We start from the raw sequence: 23090 nt of genomic DNA on the forward strand, positions 1-23090 counted from the left end.
GCTGGCCTCCCCGAGGGCTCTGTGGCAGCTCCGGAGAGCACAGACCTTGGCGGGTCGTGCCAGCACCCGGCCCGTGCACCTGCTGCCGCACCCCACGGCCTCCTGTCTCGGGCGCTACAGCCAGCACCCTCGGCCCTGCACATCCCCTCTGCCGGGGTACTTACGTGTTTTACTCACAACACCTCTGTGGGGTCTGCTTCCCCGCCACCTTACTGGTTCTACTGGTGGTAGGACCGGTGTAGCCTTAGTCACCAGCCATTTTCCAGGAACAGAGCCGGAGAGGCACCCAGGGAGCTCAGGAAATGCGTGTGAGAAGCAGCAGCCTTTTTGACGTCCTGAATCTCAGGAGCCCAAGCTCTGTTCCTCTGGGCTAGGACTCAGGAGGTCTGGCTCTGGTCGCAGCTCTGCTCCTCACGTGTGCCCTCGATCAGCACAGTGACCTCCATGGGCCTCAGTTTCCTCATCTGAAACATGCGGTGCTGGGTGTCCCTCCAAGGTCCCCCCAGGCCAGAGGCCCTCAGAGCCCTTTGTGTGTGGTGCCCGTCGGCTCCGCGGAGGACGAGGCCATGGTGGCCCGGAGGTGAGCAGACCTGGGTGCTGCCCGCCTGCATGCAGCCTGGGCAAATCACCTCCCTTTTCTGTGCCTCGGTTTCTCCATCTGTAAGATGGGCAGATTCTGAGGCGTTCAGCGCAGCATGGCGCATGAAAGGCTGTGATGGTGACCAGCCGAGCCCCCGTCCGACTAAGGCAGAGGCTCCCCCAGCACAGCGTCTGGGTTCCCCGGGAAGCTCCGCCCTCGGTGGGAAGAGCCTGGCCTGGAGGTCGGGCATCTGCTTGTTGGCCAGCTCGGCCGCCACCATGCCTGCGGCTTCAGGCGTGTCTCCTCTGCCGTGCGGGCGTCGGTGCTTAGGCTGGACTAGTCAGGTGGTTCCAACAGGGACAGTGTGGGAGCGGAGAGGAGGCATTTGGTGGCCGGTGGACAGAGGACCAGGAGCACTGGACGCATCACGGTGCGCTGGGCAGCCCCGCGTGATCCCGTACTGTCCTGCGTGTTCCACCAAACACATGGAAGCAAGGAACCTAATTATCTGAGACAGAACTTTACTGTGTTGCGAGAAAAAGCACTCCTTTTTTTTTTTTTAATTAAGTTATTTATTTATGTTTGGCTGCGTCGGGTCTTCATTGCTGCACTTTCTCTAGTTGCAGCAAGCGGGGGCTACTCTTCGTTGCGGTGCACGGGCTTCTCATCGCGGTGGCTTCTCTTGTTGCAGAGCACAGGCTGTAGGTGTGCAGACTTCTGTAGTCGTGGCACGTGGGCTCAGTAGCTGTGGCTCGCAGGCTCTAGAGCACAGGCTCAGTAGTTGTGGCCCACGGGCTTAGTTGCTCCATGGCATGTGGGATCTCCCCAGACCAGGGCTCAAACCCGTGTCCCCTGCATTGGCAGGCGGGTTCTTAACCACTGCGCCACCAGGGAAGCCCCTCCTTTTTTTTTAATACCAGTTCTAGTATGTGCTGGATCTTCTAGGAATGCAGCCACCCCGTGCTTCGGAAGAAAATTGTGCTTTAGTTTGTTTGTAACTTTGCCAAGAGTTGTTTTCTCTTTTGGAAAATCTTATCTCCAGCGTTATGGCTGGTGAGATACACACACAGCACCGCATTATTGAAACCGCTTGTGTCAGTAGTGGCCACTGTGTGTCTGGGGGCGGTGCCGGCACCTGACTGATGATGTCTCCTACTGTAGTTGTCTGAGCTGTTACGTGGTGCAGTGTTGTCTTATTATTGGTTACTTCTCTCTCTTCTCTCCTTTATTATTTTTTTCTAATTTATGTAGGTAGGTTATATAATCTTTAAATTTCACTTCAGTATAATACAGGGAGTGTTATAAAATGTTTGTAATAAAAAGGGGCCATTGAGTCTGAAAGGAAGGGCCAGAAGTTCTGTAAAAACGAGACGAGTTCGGTCTTCGTCACGTCTGGTATCTCCTTGGGTCATCACCTAACAGTGCCGGCTGGATAAGGGAGGCTGGGATCTGAACACTGTTCCTCTTCTCCTCCAGAGACAAGCAGGAGAGGCAGCGGGGCCCCCGGGAGGCGGGGGGTGGGCGGGGAATGTACATTTTGGAGCCAGGGTACCGCAGTGTGAAGGAGAGCCACGCGTTCCTCCCACCTCTCCTCCGAGCACGCCTGTGCTCCGGCACCGCGTCCCTCCGACAGCGCGCCAAGCGGTCCAGACGCTGCCTGCAGGCAGCATCCCACAGGCTACGGGCTCAGCCCCAAAAGACCGCCCCCACCCCCTTCAGGAGCCAGTCACCTGTGCTTCTGACCAACAGGCCATGAGTCAGAGGGGCCTGTGCCCTCCTCAGGTTCAATGAATTTGCTAGAGTGGCTTGCAGAACTCAGAGAAATGTCTGACTTACTGGATTACCGACCAGTGTATTAGAAAGGATGGAACTCTGGAACAGCCGGATGGACGAGATGCACGGGGCAAGGCGTGTGGGACGGGCCCAGAGCTTCTGTGCCCTCTCTAGGCAGCACCCTCGCCAGCCTCCACATGTCCACCAGCCCAAGATCTCTGAGCCCCATCCTTTTGGGTTTTTTATGGGGGTTTCATTACATAGGCCACAGGCGATTGAACCCAATCTCTAGCCAGTCTGCCCTCCGTAGAGGTTGAGGGCGTGGGGACTGAAAGTTCCAGCCCTCCAATCAAAAGTCACTGCATTAACATCAGCTCAAGGGTGGTTGAAAGGGCCTGTTAGAATACACCCATCTCACCTCCATGCTCTGCAGCTGTGTCAGGAATTGAGAAGGAGCCTAAATGTTATCACGAAAGATGCCCCTTTGGCTCCTGTTTAGGAAATTACAAGGGTTTTAGGAGCTATATGCCGGGAACAGTGTGCGAAGACCAAATGTACATTTCTTATTATAAATCACAGTATCACCCTTGGGTTCAAATTTCTGCTACTCACAAGCAGTGTGACCCTGACGAGTCACTTCGTCTATAAAACGGATATAATAATACCATTGATGGCTGGAGGATCACCCCACACAATTCCTGTGTGACACCTGTACCTGTAGGTGTCCGGTAAATAAAGCTTGTTTCCTCCAGGCCTCTGCTCTGCCCCCCTCACAGGCACTGCTGTTCCTTGTCAGCAGAGGAGCGCTCTTTCGTTAAACTAGGTTCTCTCGGAACTTCCCGCAGTCACTGTCTAGTTGTCTTTCCTTGTTCCTGAAGGGTAGGGCCTTGGTGGCACCGGATGCGAGGCCCCAGGCTGATGGCCTCCAGCCCTCTGGCGGGAGTGGGCTTTTGAGAATAATCTTCCCCCTCCAAGCCTCCACAGGTGTGGAGGACAGATGGTGGAGGCCCGGCCAGCACTGATGTGGGACCAGAGAAGGGCTTAGACGTCAGGGCGCTGGGCTTCCCTTTTGCAGCTGGGACCCGGTGAGGGGAGGGACTTGTGCGGGTTGCACAGCACATCGGGGCGGAGCTGGCGCCTGCACCCAAGCCTCCTCCCGCTGTCCCACATCACGCCCATTCCTTCCTAAAGAAGGATTTTCCCTGGGACCCAGGCCCAGGGTGGGGCTAGGAAGAGAGCTGTGGAGCCTGGAAGGCGGGGCTCGGGAGGGCTGGAGAGCTTGGCTTGTCCGTGTTCTCTCCAGTGACATCCAGTCCACCCTCCCAATGGGCAGAGTCATGCTGTCCTGTAGCTCACTCAGAGTGGGAAGACCCCAGACCAAAACTGAGGGTCCCCTCCTCCATTCCCGCTAAGACCTCAAGAAACTCTTCAAATCCGAAGATGCGGCGACCCTCAACTCATCCCAGAGTCATAGACGCTCCCAGTAGGTCACCAGCAGTGATGAGGGGAGGGGGCCAATGTCATGTGCATGTGACCAAGCCTGAGTGTGCCGGGAAGAGTGGAAGAGACGGCCCAGAGGGCACCCCACGGCATGTTGGGCCTTCCGCACAGACTGCCAGGGTCTGGGGCCCAAGAATGCTTCAAGCAGGAGACCATTAAAGCCAGCACTGGAGGCGGGAGTCCGTTTCCCCAGAACCTTAGGGCTTCTGGAGCCCCCGGAGGGGTGCTGGGAGGACCTATGTCCCAGTGCCTGGGCTTCTAGGGCAGGACCGTGAAGTTGCATTCACAGGGGAGAGGCCAGGAGCAGCCCTGCTGCTGTAGGCTGTCAGACCTTGGGCAGGACTCCTCCCAGCCTCAGCTTCTTCATCTGTAAAATGGGGTGGTCATGCCTACCTCAGATGAGATCATGGGTGTACAGCAAAGCATGGTGCTGGTGGCAGGAGTTCTGAAGACTGGCTGGCTTGTCACGAGCAGGAGGTAACACCTCAGAGCATCCAGGCTCCGTGGGAATGTGGCTTTCCTTTAAAGGCCTTGGGCTCAGGATTACATGCAGGAATGCCTCAGGGCGTTAAAGCCTGATGCTGGCGCTGGGCAGGGAGGGGCACAGGGGCTTGCCTGGTCAAAGGCAACTTTGCTTACAGTTTGGGGTTGAATGCAGTGAATTTCAAACTGTCTATGTTGTGGAGTTCCAGGGGTTCACCAGGCATGTCCTACCCTCACACCCTGATGACAACCAGAATAGTTCCATTTTATCTTTTGGGACTCTGCAAAAAAGGAAAAGGAGCACCTGGTAGCTTGGTGCAAATCCACACGGGATGAGTTAAAGCACGTCTCTCAGAACATAGCGGTGTGGCCTTTTGTTACCTGGTTTGCTTGTGATAACATCATTCGTTGGTGCATTTCAAGCCGGTGCTGGTGATGAATGTTCCCCCAGTCTTTCCAATGTCCTTAACCGCTGCAGCGTCAGCTCCCACAGGAGGGCGCCCAGGCCAGGGGCCTCTCCTGAAGAGTGAGGCCCGGAGCCGTTTCCTCTCACTGCCCCACCTCCCGGCTTCGTAGAGCCGGGACTGGATTCTGCTTTTCATAAACCTCTTTTCTTCTTAAAATTACCTGCTTTTTTCTCCTAAGGAAAAAAGCTGTTTTCACCTCCCTCCTGCGGAGGCCGTGGGCACTTTCTATCCCCGACAAAGGGTCACTGAGGACACCCGTTCCCTGAGGCTCCGCGTCATCTCCTGCCTGCCCCCTGGTGGCCGCTTCCTGTGCACCAGCCCCCGGGGCGTCCTACCACCTGCACCCACGGTGACTCACCAGGGCACCTTCCCCAGAGCCCCCCCACCCCCGGCGTGCCCTCCTGTCCCCACTCTTCCGAGCCCCACTCCTTCTGCAGGACCCTGGCTCTGCAGACAAAGCCGTTTCCGGCCACCGTGGCAGGGTGCCCCGCTCCTTCCCCGCACTCCCACGGTGCTCATTTACGCCTCCATCGCAGGGGTTAATGCCACCTAGCATGTCACATTGTTCTCAGCATGTGCGTTCGGTCAGGCTGGGAAGTCAGAAAGTGTCCTGTTTGTCTCTGGACCCTCAAAAACCAGCACACTGTCTAACTGACAAGCTCTGGCTGCATCCATACAGGTGAGGGGGGGCAAACCAAGACCCGGGGACTTGCCGGTCTTGAGACCTCCAGGCCCATATTGCAATTGCACTGGATGGTCTATCCTGACACGGGCGTGCACTGGGCCCGACCCCAGACCCCAGCCTCACGTGTGTTGTCCTCGTGCTTCGTGCTTGGGCTGTGAGCCACAAGGCACCCTCCCCTCCCCTCCCCTCCCCTCCCCTCCAGGGGCCTCCTCCTGCCTCTCAGCACATGGTCATACACTTGGTTTGAGCTCGCTATTTGCTCATCTAGACTGTGAGCCCGTTGAGGGCAGGAGCCCTGAAGAAGGGCCAACACAACCCAGGTGTTTGGACAGTAGGTGAGCTCACTGGTGCGGTCACACATCTGTCTGTCTGTCTGTCCCTCACGTGGCCTGATGCTTCCTGCTGTCACGCCATCCTCTGCAGACCAAGACGACGTTCCTGGACCAGCACCACTTTTGGAACTGGGCGCAAGGCGAGGGGTGCTATCTGTGATTGAGGGACATGGCACATAGAATTGTCTCACACAGAAATCGCACCCGTCACCTTGGCCCGCCTAGCAGCACCCTGAACCGAGGAATACACCTTCCCCAGCCAGCAGCCGTGTTCTCACCGACCTCCAGCTCTTTGTGGCCCTGGGGTACACGTGTATCGGACGTGGAGTCAGGCAAGTCTGGGTTCGTGCACTGCTTGTGCCAAGGCTGTGCCCTCGAGCAAGTCACTTCAGATTTCTGAGACTCAGTTTCTCCATCTGTACAATGGGTTTACTACACCTACCTCACAGGGTTGTTGTGAGGATAACATGAGATGATGTTTGTACAAGTTTTTTGTCACCTGTAAATTACTATAACAATTTGAAGTTACTTTTTTTTTTTTTTTTTTAGTATTTGAAAAGTTAACTAACTAACATATCAACTCCTGTGGTGATGCCTTGGGAGACACAGGGAGGCCGGGCTGCTTGGGCTGGGCTGGTGAGTTCAAGTCAAGGGTCCAAGGAGAGGCTGTACCTGACCCTTGGGGTCTCCCTCTGCACCTTGGCAGTACTTTGTAGCCTTCTTGGGACCCCTGATTTCTGAGCATCCCAGCAGCAGCCTGCTGCCATCATTGTCTTCCTTTAAAGCACTGCTGGTTTGTGTGTAGCTCCCATCCCGGAGAAGGAGGACCTCCTTCCACCGGCCCCAGGGTCATCTCCCTAACGCTAATGGGAGGATTTCTTTGGGGCTTTTCGTTTTCCTTAGATCTGACCTGGGTACCACATGCTCAGTTGGGGCTTGAGCTCCTGAATGGTCCATTATGGATGCCCGCCTCGCCAGTGCCCACCAAGTACATCTCGCGTTGGGTCGTGGTGAGCAGCCTGTGGTCAGCACAGCGACTGACAGATGACACAGACTCTGGGGGCAGAGGACAGAGTGCCAGGCCCGTGCTCCAGGCCCTGTCACACAAGAGCCTGTGAAACCTTGAGCAAGCCGTTTCATCACCCCGAGCCTCAGTTTCCTCATCGTTAAAGGTGGTTATAATAACCACCTGCAAAGTTGCTGTGAGACTCAAATGATAACATAAGTGGGAATGTGACTTGCAAGCTGTAAAGCACCCTAAGAATGCAAATTGTCATGCTTGCCCCTGGAGCACCCCATCCCAGGACACTGTCTGAGATCTCAGCCCTCAGAAACGGCCAGAGTCCTCACTGGTGTGGGAAGAAACAGTGACGTGCCCGGGGGCTGGCCCACACGCTCCTCAAGGAAAGGAACGTGTCTTTTGTTGTACCTGTCCCGCCTGGTCTCATTGGGTCCCCTGGCATCCTCCTGAGACTGTCGGGGACAGGTTAGGAATTCCTGTCCCCACTTTAAGGCTGAAGAAACGAAGGCTCACAGCAGTGATTCGCCAAAGGCTACACTAGTGAGTGACAGAGCCCAAGTCTCTGATTCAAAGTCCAGGCCTTTGCCCAGTGAGCCAGATGGCCTGTCAAAGAGATCCCAGTCAGCTGGTGGCCTCCACACTTTCTAAATCATAACCCAGCTTGATCACGGGTTGATTATTATGGGCATTTAACCTGGCCCATCTTTATAGCGAAATGCCTACTTCTTCTGAAATAAGTCAAAAATTAATTAGCATCCATTTTCTTTTTTCTCAGTTAGCATACTCAATATCTTTCCTAAAGAATGATAATTTCCAGGTCAGCCTTCTGCCAACTTTAGCTCATATAGGATAAGAGCCAGCTCAAACATTTTAGTAAGTGACCATCCCAGGGACGCAGAAACCCAGGTGCTGGACCTGGATGCAACCTGCAGCTTCTAGAGTGGACAGGGTGTGAGCATTTGAGACCCTGCCCCCCACCCGCTTGTCAGCTGCCTGCCTTCATTCATCATTTATTCATTCAACAAACGACTGGGCTTTCACAGTGGACACCTACTTGATTTGCCTGCTTCTGCACTTAGTCTGTTCTCCACACACAAGCAGATTGATCTTTCCATGTCTAGGTCAAGCCAGGTCGAGCCTTGCTCAGGACTCTCCAGAGACTTACAGTCTGACCCAGAATCAAATCCAAACCCTGACTGAGGCCCGCGTGGACCTCCCTGGCCCTGGCTGCCTTGCTCATTCATTTCCACCCCACTCTCTACCTCACCCACTTACTTCCAATCACAGCGGCCTCCTGGTCGCCCCCCGATTGTGCCACACGTGCCCCTTCACCCCGGTGTCCCTTCTATCTGGAATGCTCTTCCCTCCGAGTAACCCATGGCTCACATGACGCCTCGTCAGGGAGGCAGGACCCACACACCTGCCCCTTCAGCTCTTCCTGCTGCGTTCCTCCTGTTACGTGCTACCGTGTTGCCTGTCTTTCCTCTCGAGAACCAAGGGCCCAGGAGAGTGGTTTGTGTCCACAGCTGTATCCCCAGTGCCGCGCACAGTGACGTTTGTGTGATGGATGAAGGACCAGGCATATCCTGGGCCTGTTCTGTTATGGGCCGTGCACCAGCACACAGAGAGGACCAAGACATGGTTCCCGCGTCTGCAGAGCTCAGTCAGGCAGAGAAGAGGGACTTGACAGTACAGTGTGGCCAGTGCGGGGACAGAGGGAAGTAAGTCCAGGGCCTCGGGAGCCTGAGATGCAGGGACAGGGCTCCAGGAAAGCCTCTGCAGAGGGCATGCTGGATCTGGGGCTTCAAGGATGGATAGAATTTTGCCAGTTAGAGAAGAGAGAGGACAGTCAGGTGAGGAAGCCGCGCGTGCAAAGGCACAGAGACGTGCTTGAGCCTTTCACGGGGGCACTTCCCACCCTGGACGGGTGTGGGGGAATCGGTAAGGCTTGCGGAACAGTCAGGGCCAGGTCTGGAAGGGCCTAGACCTTCCCCTCGAGCCCCAGGCCTTCATGGCCTCCTCTCCCTGCCAGACAGATCTTCAGAGGTGAAAAGTTACATGCTGATGTCCTGCCCTGGCGCCGTGGCTCTTGCCGGGGCTTAGAGGGAGCGTCCGTGCCGATTCCCGGCTGCCTGGGACTTCCTGAGGCCTGAGAGCCTCGTGCTCTGCCTCTGCGGCTCCTGCGCAGCTCTTGGCCACAGCCCGTGGCTTCTAAATGAACTCAGCGATGGTTTGCCCCGGCCGGCCAGCCCCAGTTGCCACTGTCCGTGGATAGCACCCCACCTGTCTCCCAGCTTTGGAGGGACACGGCATGCTGTTTGCAGTGGCAGACGGGTGGGACTGAAAGAGTCCTGGCTTCACCCATCTTTACCACCGATTGGGGGTAATTCATGCCTCTGAAACTCCATTTCTGATCTGTTGCATGGGGTTGTACTGACAGCCTGTCAGGTGGTTTTGAGAAGTAGACACGGTGGTGTGGGGCATAAATGTAGGGTATTTCACTTCTCAAGGCGCTCGCAGTCCGGCAGGGGTGCACACAGGCACCTACACAACTCTGATAAAGGACAGCCTGAGGCCTGGCGGGCGGGGCTTCACCAAGTCCCTGAGCAAGCCTGGGGCCATGGGCTTGTGGGGCAGAGGAGGGAACGTGCCACATCACAGGCAGAGGAAGCACCAGAGAAAGGCGGGAAAGAAAGCAACATTTCAGGAGGACGCAGGCGACCGACTGAAGAACAGAGAGGTTAGGAGAGCGCACCGGGGCGAGGCTCAGAGAGTGAGTCGCAGGGCCCTGGATGCCGGTCAGGATCCCGCCTGTCCTGGGGCTGGTGTGCGGTGGAGCTGCAAGAGACCCCCAGTCTCCAAAGTCCTTGCAAGTCCTGGGCCATGTTGTGAAAACTCACGCAGATTTTATGTTCTTCTCCATGGTGTATCTGTGCCTCCTTCCCTATTTGGAATTATTTCCCATTCAGTAAAACTGATGCTCCAGGGCTTCCCCGGTGGCGCAGTGGTTGAGAGTCCGCCTGCCGATGCATGGGACGCGGGTTCGTGCCCTGGTCTGGGAAGATCCCACATGCCGCGGAGCGGCTGGACCCGTGAGCCATGGCCGCTGAGCCTGCGCGTCCGGAGCCTGTGCTCCGCAACGGGAGAGGCCACAACAGTGAGAGGCCCGCGTACCGCAAAAAAAAAAAAAACAAACTGATGCTCCAGAAGGGTGCCCTCCTGTTTCTGCACATAGCGCAGAGCACCCCACGCCGGGGAAGGGTCTGCCCAAGACACAGGGGCCTCTCCAGTTGAGGCGTGGAGGGCGGAGAGTGGCCTGGCCTCAGCGGCAGAGTGCAGGAGCAGCCCTACCGTGTGACCTCAGTGACTCAGGCACAGCTGGAGGTTAGCCAAGCCACGCATAACCGGCAGGACGTTCTTACGTGAGCTCATCTAGAAAACTTAGAATAAATCCTTGCTGAAGAACCAAATCCATTTAATTAGCTAGTTCACAGGCTCATAGTGTAGAAAAGGACCTTACAAGCCACATCAGCCAAGACCCTCGCGTTACACACAGAGAAACTAGCTCGGAAAGCCCCGCACCGGCAGCAACAGGGCTCAAATCCAGCTGTTTGCCTGACTGTGTTTCGGTAGCTCGTGATTCCCTTTGCAAACACTGCTAATGAAATGTCATCACACGCTTCTGGAGCATCTAGCAGCTGGAGGTGGAGCAGGCAGCTTAGTCGGGGTCCGAGCCCTGCCACCTGCAGGGTGTGAATTCTGCAGATCCCATCCACTGCGCCTTCAGCAGTTGGAGGTAATGGAGACACTAAAGCCCAAAGAGAATTAACACTCGGCTCTGCTGACCCGCATCCTAGCTTCGGTTACAACCTCACCTTCAGTTTCTCCAGCTGCTTGCACCTAACGCATAGCGCTTTTCTAAGGAGAAGTGGTCCGTGGCTGGTGGGGTGGCCCGGAGTTGCATTTCTGACCACTGGATACCAAGGAGAGAAACTGCTCCTGAAGACCTCCCCTTTGGGGAGTTTTCTCAACATGACCCATTGCAGAGCTGACCTCTGAAGAGACAGGAAGCTGATGGGGACAGAACATGGGCTCGGAAGCTGCAGGAGCTCGTTCTGCTTCTGACTCTGTCACTTACTTGATGTAGACAAGCTTTTAATCTCTCTGGGCGTCCCTGGCCTGCTGAGGTAACGATAATTCCACTCCTGGGATGTGTTACGAGAATTTAATAGATAGAGATATGAAATGTTAGTCACTCAGAATTCCCTAAGAAGGAGGGGCACTGGCAGAGGGCTGAGTCGTGCTATGTCAGACTCTAGGCTGACACTAACGCGTTGAAGATGCACACCCCAAGATAAGGGATGCTCTCGCTGTGTTTCAGACCAGACAACAGAGAGAAAGAGCTTCAGCCATATGCCCAAGGTCAAAGAGTGGCAGAGCCAGGACTCAGATTTGGCTCCAAGTGGCCTCAAGTCCGTGCGCTGTGTGAACGGGGAGTGCCGCTCTCAGCACCCGATGCCTGCTCTGGCTCAGCCCCGCAGGTGGGAAATTAAGTCCCAAAGAGGGAAAGCGACTAGCTACCCAAGGCCCCAAAGCCCAGCAGAACCGATGCGTTAATCATCCGGGGAAAGATTTGGACAGGCAAGGCCGTGTGAGCCCGCGTCAGGGAGGAAGGTCGGGGTGGGGGGGGGCGGTAGGAGGTGCCAACCTTGAGATGCCCCTCCTAGGCAGCAAGTCTGGGGGATCCCAGATTCCTTTGAAGTCCTTTGTGGTACCTTACACATCCGTGCATATTTGCATTTTAGCTCAGGGCAGTAAAGACGGAGCAGTCAGCATCACAAGGGAAGATGGTAAGGGAGGTGGGGCCTGACCCCAGTAGGTCACTGGTAGGGGAAGAGGAGCTGGAGGAGGGGCTGGGGGCCAGGAAGCGTTTCCCAAGGGACCCATGGGAATGATGTTTCCCACGTGGGGACCAGCACAGAAGCGCTATGCTTTCTGATGTTTCGTGTGAGAGCAGGGCTCAAGGGGAAGAGTCAGAGACAGAGAGACCGCAGGAGGCAACCTAGGAGTCGAGGAAGGCTCCACGGGGTCAGCGACCCCCTTGACTCTGGGCTTTATGGGCCCTGGGGCTTTGCCAGCTGGGGAAGTGCAGAGGCACCTTCTCAGCGGAAGGAGCAGCCACTGCACCCACAGGTATGATGGCAGAAGGGGGTCCAGGGTGGTGGAAGGGGGTGAAGGATTGACTTCCCGCGGGCCTTGAAGCCGGTTGGGCTGGAAAGCAGGCAGGAGGGGCAGGGATTGGCTGAGAGAAGCAGCGAGGAGAGGAGAGGAAATCCAAGGAACGGCCGATGGAGCTCGGGAGGAGTGGGCGGCCAAGGTCAGCAGTGCCTGGGGCTCTTCCCTCGGTTGGTCACCTGTTCCCTCTGGGTCCGCACCCACCTCGTCCCCTCCCACAGCCCACGGGGGCAAGAGGAGAGCGAGCCACGGTGGGAGGCTCCTTCTGGAAGACACCTGGCGTCACCAGGGCCCGTGGGCTGGCCCCACGAGGGGTCGGGACCCTCCTCCTGGGCCCCCAGAGCTTTCTGGAGTCGGGTAGGCAGGCGGGTTCTGATAGGTTAGCTGGGAAGCCTCATTAAACATTGAAGCGGCGAAGCCCATTTGACGGCTGCCCGGCGTATCAGTTTCCCAGTGCCCAAGCCAGGCGGCTGAGGAAGGAGAGGTAAGTGGGCAGGATGTGAGCAGCGCGCCTCCGGACTGCGCCCCGGGGCCTGCCCGTAATGGTCAGCAGGGAGTGGACCTTCCACTGCTTCTGCTTCTGCCACTGCGACTGCACCGTGCTTTGCAGAGTGAGCTGTAGGTGACGGGAGCCCCTCCCCCTCCTCCCCGCTCCTCCCGGGCCTCCCCTTCCGCTCCCAGGTGCTGGGGGAGGCGGGGCCGGAGCTCTGGGTCTTGCGACGACCTCCCTGTCACTGACGGTCGGAGGGTTGAGATGCTGTTCTGACCGAGGCCTCGCAGGAAGGGTGGGCAGACGCGGCAGCACGCGGGCTGGGCCGCGGCCAGTGTGGGCTCTGGTCCCAGCAGCCCCGTCCACTTGGGGTACCTGTGGCCTTGGGAAGTCGCTCACCCTTTCCAAGCCTCAGTTTCCCCGTCTGTGACATAGGTCTGACAGGCTCTGCCCTGGATGATTGAGCAGATTAATCACAAAAATGACGCCAAGGTGGTTTGTCACGCAGGCAATAAATGTGTGACAGATTTTATTCTATTTGAGATCCTTTTCAAGGTGTGTAATGTATGCTGAAAGGAGCTTATTAAGAAAGGGAGAAAAAATATTTTACTAGGATGATAATTGGCCTGAGGACCACAGCCTGAGTGGGACTAAGCAGGCTGGTTGGCAGCATCCTGGCCTGGAAGCCAGGAGACCTCGGTTCTCGCCCCGTTCACCCCTGTTTGGATGTGTTCTTGGGCAAGTCCCTCCCTTTCCCCTGGCCTCAGGATCCCTCTACGCCAGGAGAGGGGACCCTGCTTGCTAGCACCCAGGGTGGCACACAGGCCTCCTGCTGTCATTGGAGTGAAAGGGCCTTTGCTCTCTGGCGTACCATGCTGGTGCTTAATTGCAAGGCTGGTAGGTGCTTCTCACTGTGTGGCCTTGGGCCTTCGCCCCTCTCTGAATTGCAGCCTCTGCATCTGCACGTGCTGACCTGGGCCTACACGTCATTTCGACACTGGCCTCTTAGACACAGCTTTAACCACCGGTCACCCTGGGGTTGAGCCATAACTGGCGGGCCCGTGGATGAGGGTGTATTACAGGATTGCAGTGGATGATAAAACAGCTGGCCCTGGTGATCTGAGTAAAACAAAGCAAGCTGCCTCACGTAGCAGCCACTGTGAGCCTAAACTCACTCATAAGGACTGGCAGAAAGGCACTAGAAAATTGACACGGGGTAGCTTTCAGCAAGCAATCAGACTGGCAGGGCCGTGGCAGTCGGGATTTGTCTGCTGCTGAGCCAGGCTCAGGAGGTGGGTTAGGCACCCCTGCCTGGGCTTCCTGAGCATCTCAGAGGTGGTGAGGCAGCTGTCTGTCCAACCAGAGCCGAGCATCAGCATGCTGGTGTGGACAGAGCCCTGGGCTGGGAGACACTCGTCCTGGGCGCTGGTCCCAGCTCTGCCACCGATTCCTGGGTGGCCTTGGCAGGGTGGCTCTGAAGACCGTGGCCAGGCCTGAGCTTAGGCCCGGATCACAGGCTCCATTCCCACGTGTGTGTTTGCTCACTTGGCAGCAGGAACCTAGACACGAGAAGGGAAGGCTGCACCCCATCTCAGAGTGTGGCTCTGAGCCGGTCCAAAATGGAGACACCTCTGGAGAAAGGAGGAGTCAGCCAGAGAGACGGCAGAGGGGAAGGGGGCTCGAAAGGGCTTGGGGCTCTGCCCAGCCTGGGCCAGGTGGCTGTCACTTGCTGGCCAGAAATTCCATCAGGCATCACTGAGCAGGTGCTGGATCCTTGGTTTCTGGTGCTGCTGGGATCTCAGGTTCCATCTTTTCAGGAGGCCCAGGGGATGCCTTTCCTGTAGAGACTGCCTGGAAACCTGGCCTGTCCCTTCTGTCCCAGAGGAGCTGGGGGCTGGTGTCCCAGGGCCTCATAAATGTTAATGGCCAGCAGGAGGACGGCCTTTCTCATGAGAAGGTGTCCGCAGTGCTTATCTGCCTACCTCAGCTGTGTAACTTGAAGTGCGGTACCTGGGGCAGGAGCGGTACGGCCTCTGCCTGCCCTGCACAGCCAGACTCAGGGTGGAGTCGCAGTGGAGCGCTTATCCCCTCCGTGGGGACTCTTAAGTCTTTTGTTTCTTTATTATAAGCTGATGCGTCCTGCTTGTGCAGAATTTGGAAGTTCAAAAAGAGGGGAAGAACCCACAATCCAGAGGTAGCCACTGTGAACGTTTAGGTGTATTTCCTTGTTTGTCCTTTTAAGTTGCAGAGATTCAGAACTAGGAGATCCTTGCTTCCATCCTTCTCACTCTATAGGAAACTGAGGCCAGGAGCGGGGAGGGGCTTAACTACGGCGTGGCCGAAATCCAGCAAGAACCTGGGTCTCCCCGGCTCCAGGTTCACTCCAGAGGGGATTTGAACAAACTGAAACGGTCCAGGGAGGCTAGCCAGGAACGGGGAGGGGCTGGGAAACAGGAATGAGGGGTGCTGGGAGGACTGGAGGGGGAACACGAGCTCCGCTCTCCACCGTCCAGGCCCCTGTCTGGTCCTGACCGGCTCCCGTGGGAACAGTGCCAGCAGGACGGGCTTCAGCCCACTGGGAAGTAGACCCCAGGTAGGCTCTGGGGTCTCTCCTCGCTGCGGCCCTTCAGGCTCTGCACAGCTGAGAGCCTGGGATACAGATCTTTCTCCTGGGTCAGGAGCATTCATTTGCGCTCACTTCACCCAAGCACTGCGTGGGCAGGGCACCTGCGTGGGGTCAGGCAGGATGGCGGCAGGCAGGCCGACCCACGGTCTCCCTCTCCAGAGGCCAGTGGGTGCTGAGAGTCTGGGGGGGCTGGACCCCGGCCGGGAAAGGGCGCCGGGGCTCCCCCCACTCCCCCCCGCCCCGACCCGGCGGCCGCTGCCTGCCTCCCGCCCTGCACGCTGCTCTCTAGGACCCTCTGCCCCTGTCCTCCCATCCGGCCTCCCCCACCCTCCCTTCCCCGGGAGGCGGAGCAGTTCAAGGGCATGTGTCTAAGGGAGCTGAAGTCACTTCAGCAGAGCTGAAGTCTGCTCTCCGGCTTCCTTAGGATGAAATACGGATGCTACCAAGGCTCCTGGGGTGAGGGTGCGGGTTAAGTGAGTGACGTCTGGGAGTCTCTGGCGCAGGACCTGGCACGCAGCATGGTGGCTGCTCGATAAACTTGAGTTCTCTCATCCCGCATCCCGTCGCCTCGAGTTGGCCAAGTGCCACCCCCGCCGGTGACCACGGTGTCTCCCTGCTCGCGAATCTCCCGCTCGCGAGGCGCGTCCCCGGCTCGGCCACGGCCTGTTTCCAGCGTGAGGGGAAAGCTCTAGAATGTGCCGCCTGCACAGCCTCGACAGCTGTTGGAGATCATCAGACAGTTTGCCTGGGGCCCGGTCATGCATTTATTCAACAGATATTTGTCGAGTGTTGACCGGATGCCAAGAAGTACGTTAAGTGCCGGGCACGTGGAGAACAGGACAGTTACGTGCCTGGGGGTTAAGTCGGACGGCTGTGCGCCCGGGTCCTGGCACATACAGGTGCACGTAATACGTCCTAGGGGACAGGGAGCCTGGGCTCGCAGAGTCCCCGTGAGGAGGTGCCCCCTGCACAGCAGAGCAGGGCCTGGGCCCCGCCTGTCCCCTGCACCCCTCTCAGCAAGGCTGGGGCAGGGCCGGGGGTCAGCCCCTTTGGGTCCCTTCTCCCGGAAGCCTGACCCTGTGTAGCCGGCTTTTCCTCCATCTGCTCTCCCCGGCCCCTTGCTGCTGAATGAGGGCAGTGTTCCCGAGGACGATCGCATCTCACGCTGGAATCTGCGTCACAGATGGAGGCCGTGGAAGTCTTCGGGGGCGCAGTACCCGGACCGGGCGCTCTCACCCCACCTGGGAACAGCCCTGTACCCCGTGGAGGGCGCGGGGTCGTTCACGCCCTGCTCGCTGCTGAGGCCCCAGGTCTGACCTCAGTCCTCCCAGCCCCTCTCTCCCCTTCAGTGTGGCCTCCGGTCACTCAGTGACTTGCCCCAGGGCCCTCCGGCTGCCAGCCCCCCTCCCGGGCGGGCTCATGGCCTGGGTCTGGCCAGCCTCTCCCTCCCCTCTGGTGTTGTCTCTCCTTCCCGTCCCCCACCTCATGACCCCCAAGGGTAAAAGGGCCTCCTCTGAGTCACCAGCGTGTTTGTAGGAGTGGGTGTGTGATGGGACTCCGACCTGAAGCTGGAATGTGGGCCTCAGGGGACGAGAAGTCACTCCTTCCCCAAGAAGCATCATGTCAGATGGACTCAGAGCGGATGAGCCTGCCTGTCCCATGCCCAGGCTCCTCTCTGTGGTCAGACAGGGGCTCCATCGGGCACGGGCCACCCTCTGCCCTGGCCTGCCACCAGGGTGTGCACTCTGACGCTGTGGGCTGGACCCACAAGACACCAGAACCTCACAGGCGCCCCGCTTCTCCCGATGTTGGGTCCATGTTCCACGTTCAATTTTCCTCTTTGTCACGTGTCTGTAGTGCAAATTAGCTCTTTATTGTGACTTTGCAAAACTTGTTTGAAGTGAGTGAGAGAAGGGCAGCATCTGTCTTAGTTGGAGCTCCCAGACTTGGCAAGCTTGTGACACCGAGCCCCATGGCCTTGGGCAAGCCCCCTCCCCACCTCTCAAAGCCACCAACACCCCTTCTCCGGGCGGCAGTGGGCCCCGGTGCCAGCGGGGAGTAGTTAGCCTGGGAACTGGGCCTCAGTTGGCCTCCTCTCTGAACAGGCACGGACCTGGGGAGCCCTGGTTCTGTGGCTCACTTCTAGGTGGGTCTTATCTTCATCTGAGCGAGTTCAGTCCCATTCCTTCACCTGTGCTTTTTTCCCTGGGCTTGGTGATCACACCAAGGTTCCCTCAGACCTTCCCAACTCCGTTTGATAAAATACGCCGAGTACCTGATGTGAGCCGGCCTTGAGCAGGGAGTGATGAGTGACAGGCGTGGTCTCTGCCCTCCAATCACTGTAATATCAGAAAGTGGTGTGGGAGAGGCCGAGCAGTGGAGGCAGGAGGAGGTAGGGCAGGCTTCCTGGCAGAGGCAGCTATGCAGTTGGGCCTTGAAGACGTGGTAGGTGAGGAAGGTGTCCCGGGTGGATGGGGGCCACACAGAGACGGGGAGGTGGGAAGCACAGCAGGTGATCCAGGCTTAGTGAGCAGGTGCAGAAGGCCTGCTGTGGGGGCGGGGGGGGGGGGGCGGTGAGTCCAGGAGAAGCGGCTGTGGGGATGGGCTGGACTCCTAACTCCATTGAGCTTGGACTTGACCCCATAGGGGTCAGACTTGTGTTTTCCAGAGATCATGTGATCTGCAGTCAGTGTGGAAGCTGGATGGGGAGAAAGGTGTGGGTAGAGGCGGAGGTCCCTGTGGTTGACTAAGGCACGGGTCCAGGAGAGATGCTGAGGCAGCCGCGTGAGCAGGGAGAGGCAGGTGGATTCTGCTGGGGTCTCAGACGCAGCAGCAGAGAACTTGGTAGCTAAGGAGACTGGGGGGTGGGTGGCCTGCGGTCCTCACCTGGATCCTGGATCCTGGAGGTGGGGGCACGGCTGGCCTGCGGTGACTCGGGCACAGGACACTCCGCGTGTTTGGCTTCTGATCGCACCGCTCAGAGAATCATGGGAAGTAACTTGGGACGCGGGACAGACGGGAGTGATGACCAGATGCCCGATGCTCCCGCCCTGAGATCTCAACACAAGAGGCATCTACAGATGGGCTGTGCCCAGGCTTCCCGAAGGCCCTAGACCGTCCTGGAGGGTGGAGCCTCCTCCCCGTTGTCCTCCCGCCTCTGCCAGTGGGGCACCGTGGCCAGTGGGTGGAATGGGCCAGGTGGAAGGAGGCACGCCCCGCGCGCCCCTGGACAGACCCCTCCCCTCTGAGACAGAGGGCCTGTACTTCCTAATGCTAAGGACCCTCGCAGCTCAAAACATAGCCACGTTTTCTGAGGTTAAAAAGAGTGGGAGGCCTCACGCAACCAGTGTTGTCTCTTCCTGCCCCGTAGTGTCTAAAGTTCTAGCCGTCGCATTTTGAGATGCCTCACGCGCAGGGACTGGAGCCCCCTGGGAGCAGCGAGGGCTGCGCTCGGTCCTCCCACCCTGGCCAGGCCGGCTGGCTGAGGGTGTCAGGAGGCAGTCCAGACCGGCGGGCGGAACAAGGGGCACGAGCGCAGGACCTCCGCAGTTCACGCCGTGGCAGCTGGCTGCCAGCGGGGGTCCTGACAGCTGGCGGAGCCCGGTCAGAGCGAGGGTGCGCTCCCGTCCTCAGACCAGGGGCCAGGCGGGGGCTCCGGGGCAGGGGCTTGGCCCCGGAAGAGGGGCAGATCCGGACGCAGGCACGGGCCCAGCAGCCGAGGCCGGGTCTTGGAACAAGGCAGGAGTCCAGCTGTCAGGCCTGAGCCCCAAATGCTGGGCTGAGTGGGTGGCACTGTCCGCCGCGCGGACACCAAGCAGAGCCTGGGTGCTGTCTGAGGGCTGCGGCCCCTCACCCGGGACTCTTCTGGCCAGTCTGCCACCTGCACTCTTCATCCTACAGGCCGGTCTCAGCCGACACCACAGTGCGACTGAATTTAAGAAAGGAAGTGGCGTTTTGCGGGTAGTCTGAGCTTGGTTCTCCTGTTTACAGGTGTGTCACTTACCCTTTCTGGGCTGTGCCCTCGCCTGTTACAAGCCTTCCTGGGAGCTGTCCAGTAGGGTTGTGAGAATTACAGTAACTGTAAATTAAATTAAGAGAAGTGACCTGACACTGCTGTAAAGCAGTGTTCTTGTATTCTTTCTCTGGTTTCCTGAGAACAAGAGGAGAGGAGCCCTAAGGCCTGGGCCTCACGGAGTAGGAGAGAAAAGAGGTCCCCTCCACCGCGGATTTTTTTTTTAATTAGGAATGTTTTTTCTTTATTAAACTTGAAAATTTTTCTAATGTCTATACTGGACATATTTACAGAAAAACCAATTTTTAGAAAGAGCAGAGTTATTTTATGTTAAATAAAGCAGAACAAGCATGTTTAGAGACAGGAAAAGAAAGCCAGTATTTATTTCACACCTACTAATGTGCCAGGCCACCAGATACTTGTGTAGCCACCTCTGTAAAGAGTACGCAGGCGTCTTCTCTCCTGCCCGGCCCCTGAGTTCAGCAGTTGGCATTGAACAAGGCAGGGTCAGGCAGGGCCACCCAGGGGAGAAATTTATCCTCAGGTGCTGGGAGGCCCTCCTCCCGTCAAGCAGCTGGCCCACTGCCCACCACCTGGATCCTCTTTCCCCAACTAAAGCATCCACACAGGGGTCCGGAAGCAGCAAAGCAAGGCTCACTGAAAACGTGACTGAAGCCCATACTGGGGCCTAGGACTGGGCACTGCTGAATATGGAAGCAAACTCCCGGCTTGGAAAGGACTGTCAAGCATAGAAAAGTAGAAAAGGATTCAACCCGTGTTGTCACACCTGGGGGTGGAAATCGGGCCTTCCTGGGTGGGTAGATTTGGGACCTCGGTGTAGGAAGGGACCTGCTCCCTTGGGAGGTGAGGCTTGCGTTGCGGGGATCATGCTCGGAGAGCCGGCCTGGAGGGCACCTGTGCTGGGCAGAAGCTTGCCCCAGAATCAGATGACCTGTTTCGGCTTTGAGATTCTGTTACTCTCTGTGCCGCTGTGCCCCTGGCCCAGGGGACACCCTGCTAATCTCTCAGCTGTTTGAAACACCTGTGGGAGAAGCCTTCTGCCCATCGTGGATTTTGTCGTATGCCCCTCATCCTAGAGAGGAGACAATGCCCCTTCCCCACCTAGGCAGCGAGGCGTGAGGCCAGCTTGCCCGGAGTCCCTCCCCCATTGCTGTGACTCCACAGTTCCCCAGTGACACCTGAGCTGGCGAAGAGAAGGAACAATCAGCTCCTTCTCAGATTGGAGCAAAAGCTTGATTTTCCTGTGAATGTAACACAGCACCAGCCCTGGTCTGGACAGGAGGTACACTCCACAGACCTCGCCTGTTCTGGGGCCCTGCCTTCAGGGTCAAGGGCAAGAATGTAGCCTGGAAGGCTCCACAGTTGCTCTGTCCTCTTCTGCCCACCGCACAGCTCCAGACTCCTAGATGCAGGCAGGAGGGCGTCACATCGCGGTGAGGGGCACGGGGCTGCGGCCCAGACCCGGTGCTGAAACCCCGGCTCCGACGCATACCTGCCGTAAGGGTCATTCGCCTGCTCAAAAGGCGGAATAAAATGGATCTGCTGGGTTCAGTGATTCCAAATTTTCGTTAGAACAGCTTTGTGGGACATAGAGAGGCCGGAGCCAGATGTCGAGGGTCGAGGGCACAGTGGCAAGGAGGAAGTGGCAACGGCAGGTGCAGTTTGAGAGGGAGGCCAGAGGGGTCAGGCGAGAAGGGGCGATTCTGAGCCGTGTGAAATGGCACCCCCTTTACTGGCGCCAGGGCAGGAGCCGCAAGAAAGGGAGAAGGAGGTTTGACTGAGAGGGTGAGGGGGGACAGGGTGTTGCAGGGCTGAGGACCAGCGGTTGAGACCGTCTCCGGTGGGACCAGAGGGCAGAGGCAGGGAGAGTCCCGGGGGTCCTTGCTTCTCTGTTAACCGCTGCGCTCTTGTGCTTCTCTGCCCCACAGGCTCCTCCAGCCAGCGTCAGGTGCAGAATGGCCCGTCTCCTGATGAGATGGACATCCAGAGAAGGTAACCCCCCAGCAGCAGGGGCCAGCCTGGAGGACACACCTGTGGCTGCAGCCAGGACTCCCAGAGAGACACGGGGGCGGGGGAACAGGCCTGACCAGAAAGGAAGGGGAGCCAGCTCACTGCTGCTTTGCCAGTGACCGTGAGAGGGTGTGGTTTCACGGGGGGCAGGGGGCGGGGGTGAGCTCGCCGGCGCCGCAGCCTCGTGATCAGCCAGGCAGTGTCCTGTGTCGTTCACTTATTGAGCACAGCCCTCCCGGGTATATTAGGAGGTAGTCATCTGGGGATTCAGTAACGTGGCCAAGGCTGTACTGCTGGAGATGGGCGGACGTGACCCGCCAGGCCTGTGCAACTGAGGCCTGTCCTTGACCCCGTCCTGTGCTCTGTCCGAAGGCCTCGTGAGCCCTGGTCCTGGCACACTCTCGCTGGGTGCCCTGGGTGGGTGCCACGGCCTCTCTGGAGGATCTTAACCCCTTGCCTGCTCACCTCCCGGTGGAGGTTAAAGCAGACAGAGGCTGTGAGAGCACTTTGTGCACTGCAGCTGCTCTTGGACAGCTGGGCCAGGGCTGCGCCGGTGGGATTTGGGCCATAGGGTGACGCCCTGCCCCCCCGGCCCCCTCCAAGGAGCCTCTTAAGTGTTGGAACTGGGAGGAAGGGCCAGTGCCATTGTCCTGAAGTTACAAAAGAGGTCGTGGTGGCCAAGGAGGGAGCAGCCTCCCCAGGTCACGTTGCCAGGTGAGGCAGCGCCAGGGCTTGAACCTGCTCTGTGCCTCCTGGGTGGGGACTCAGCGTCTCTGAGGGGCTTGGAGTCCCGGCTCTGTGGGAGCCGTGCTGCGGAGGCAGGCCTGGGGCCTGCATCCTCACCCGGGTCAGCGGGAGAGGGCGTGCCTCCAGGGGCCTGTGGTGAGGCAGGCAGAGCCCGGGGCCGGGAGCTGGGCAGGCGACATCCCCACCCTCACCTGGCTGTGAGACTCTCTCAGGGAGTTCTCTTCTCGAGCCTCTCCCCTGCTCTGAGCACCTTCTGGCCGCCATGGTGTACTTTGTGACCTTGGGCCAGTTACTGCTCTAGGCCTCGGCTTCCTGTTTGAAGGTAACAGTGTTAACGAAGGAAAGATGGGAATATGCTTCCCAGACTCAGGTTGGAGAGGTTCCTTTTTTTTTTTTTTTCCCAGCTTTTTAACAATTTATTTAAAATTTTAAAAATCATCAGATTTACCATATTAGCCATTTTTAAGCGTACAGATCAGTGGTATTAAGGATGTCCACGTCATTTTGCAACCAGCATCATCACTCATCCACAGAACGTTTGCATCAAAAATGAAACTCTGTCCCCATTAAACGCTAACACCCGGACTTCCCTGGTGGCGCAATGGTTGGGAGTCCGCCTGCCAATGCAGGGGACACGGGTTCGTGCCCCAGTCCGGGAAGATCCCACATGCCGCGGAGCGGCTGGGCCCGGGAGCCATGGCCTCTGAGCCTGCGCGGCCAGAGCCTGTGCTCCGCAACGGGAGAGGCCACGGCAGGGAGAGGCCCGCATACCGCAAAAAAAAAACAAAAACAAACAAACAAACAAACAAACTGAAACTCTATGCCCAGTGAACATTAACTCCCCCCTCCCCACTCCCATAGCCCCTGGCAGCCAGCATCCTACTTTCCATCTTTATGAACTTGACTGCTCTGTGTACCTAATGTAAACAGAATCATACAGTAAGTGTCTTTGTGGCTGGTTAATGTCACTGAGCATTATGTCTTCAGGCTGCATCCAGGCTGTATCATGTCAGAATTTTCTAACTTTTAAAAAAAATTTTTTTTCTTCCTTTTTAAAGTACGTAATATTCCATCGTATGTGTAGACCACATTTTTCCTATATTATTTC

General features: G+C 57.6%; 1 protein-coding gene across 8 annotated transcripts in view; it reads left to right on the forward strand.

The window, feature by feature from the left end:
• Nucleotides 1-23090, forward strand: part of EVL (Enah/Vasp-like) — a 162646-nt gene that overhangs the window by 118552 nt on the left and 21004 nt on the right. For all 8 annotated transcript variants that reach the window (XM_030883380.3, XM_060295284.1, XM_060295282.1 and 5 more), the window contains one exon: nt 21154-21217. In XM_030883380.3, coding sequence (XP_030739240.1) covers nt 21154-21217 — 64 coding nt within the window. The remainder of the gene's footprint in view (nt 1-21153; nt 21218-23090) is intronic.

The sequence above is a fragment of the Globicephala melas genome, chromosome 2 (assembly GCF_963455315.2).
Source record: "Globicephala melas chromosome 2, mGloMel1.2, whole genome shotgun sequence".
Taxonomy (NCBI): domain Eukaryota; kingdom Metazoa; phylum Chordata; class Mammalia; order Artiodactyla; family Delphinidae; genus Globicephala; species Globicephala melas.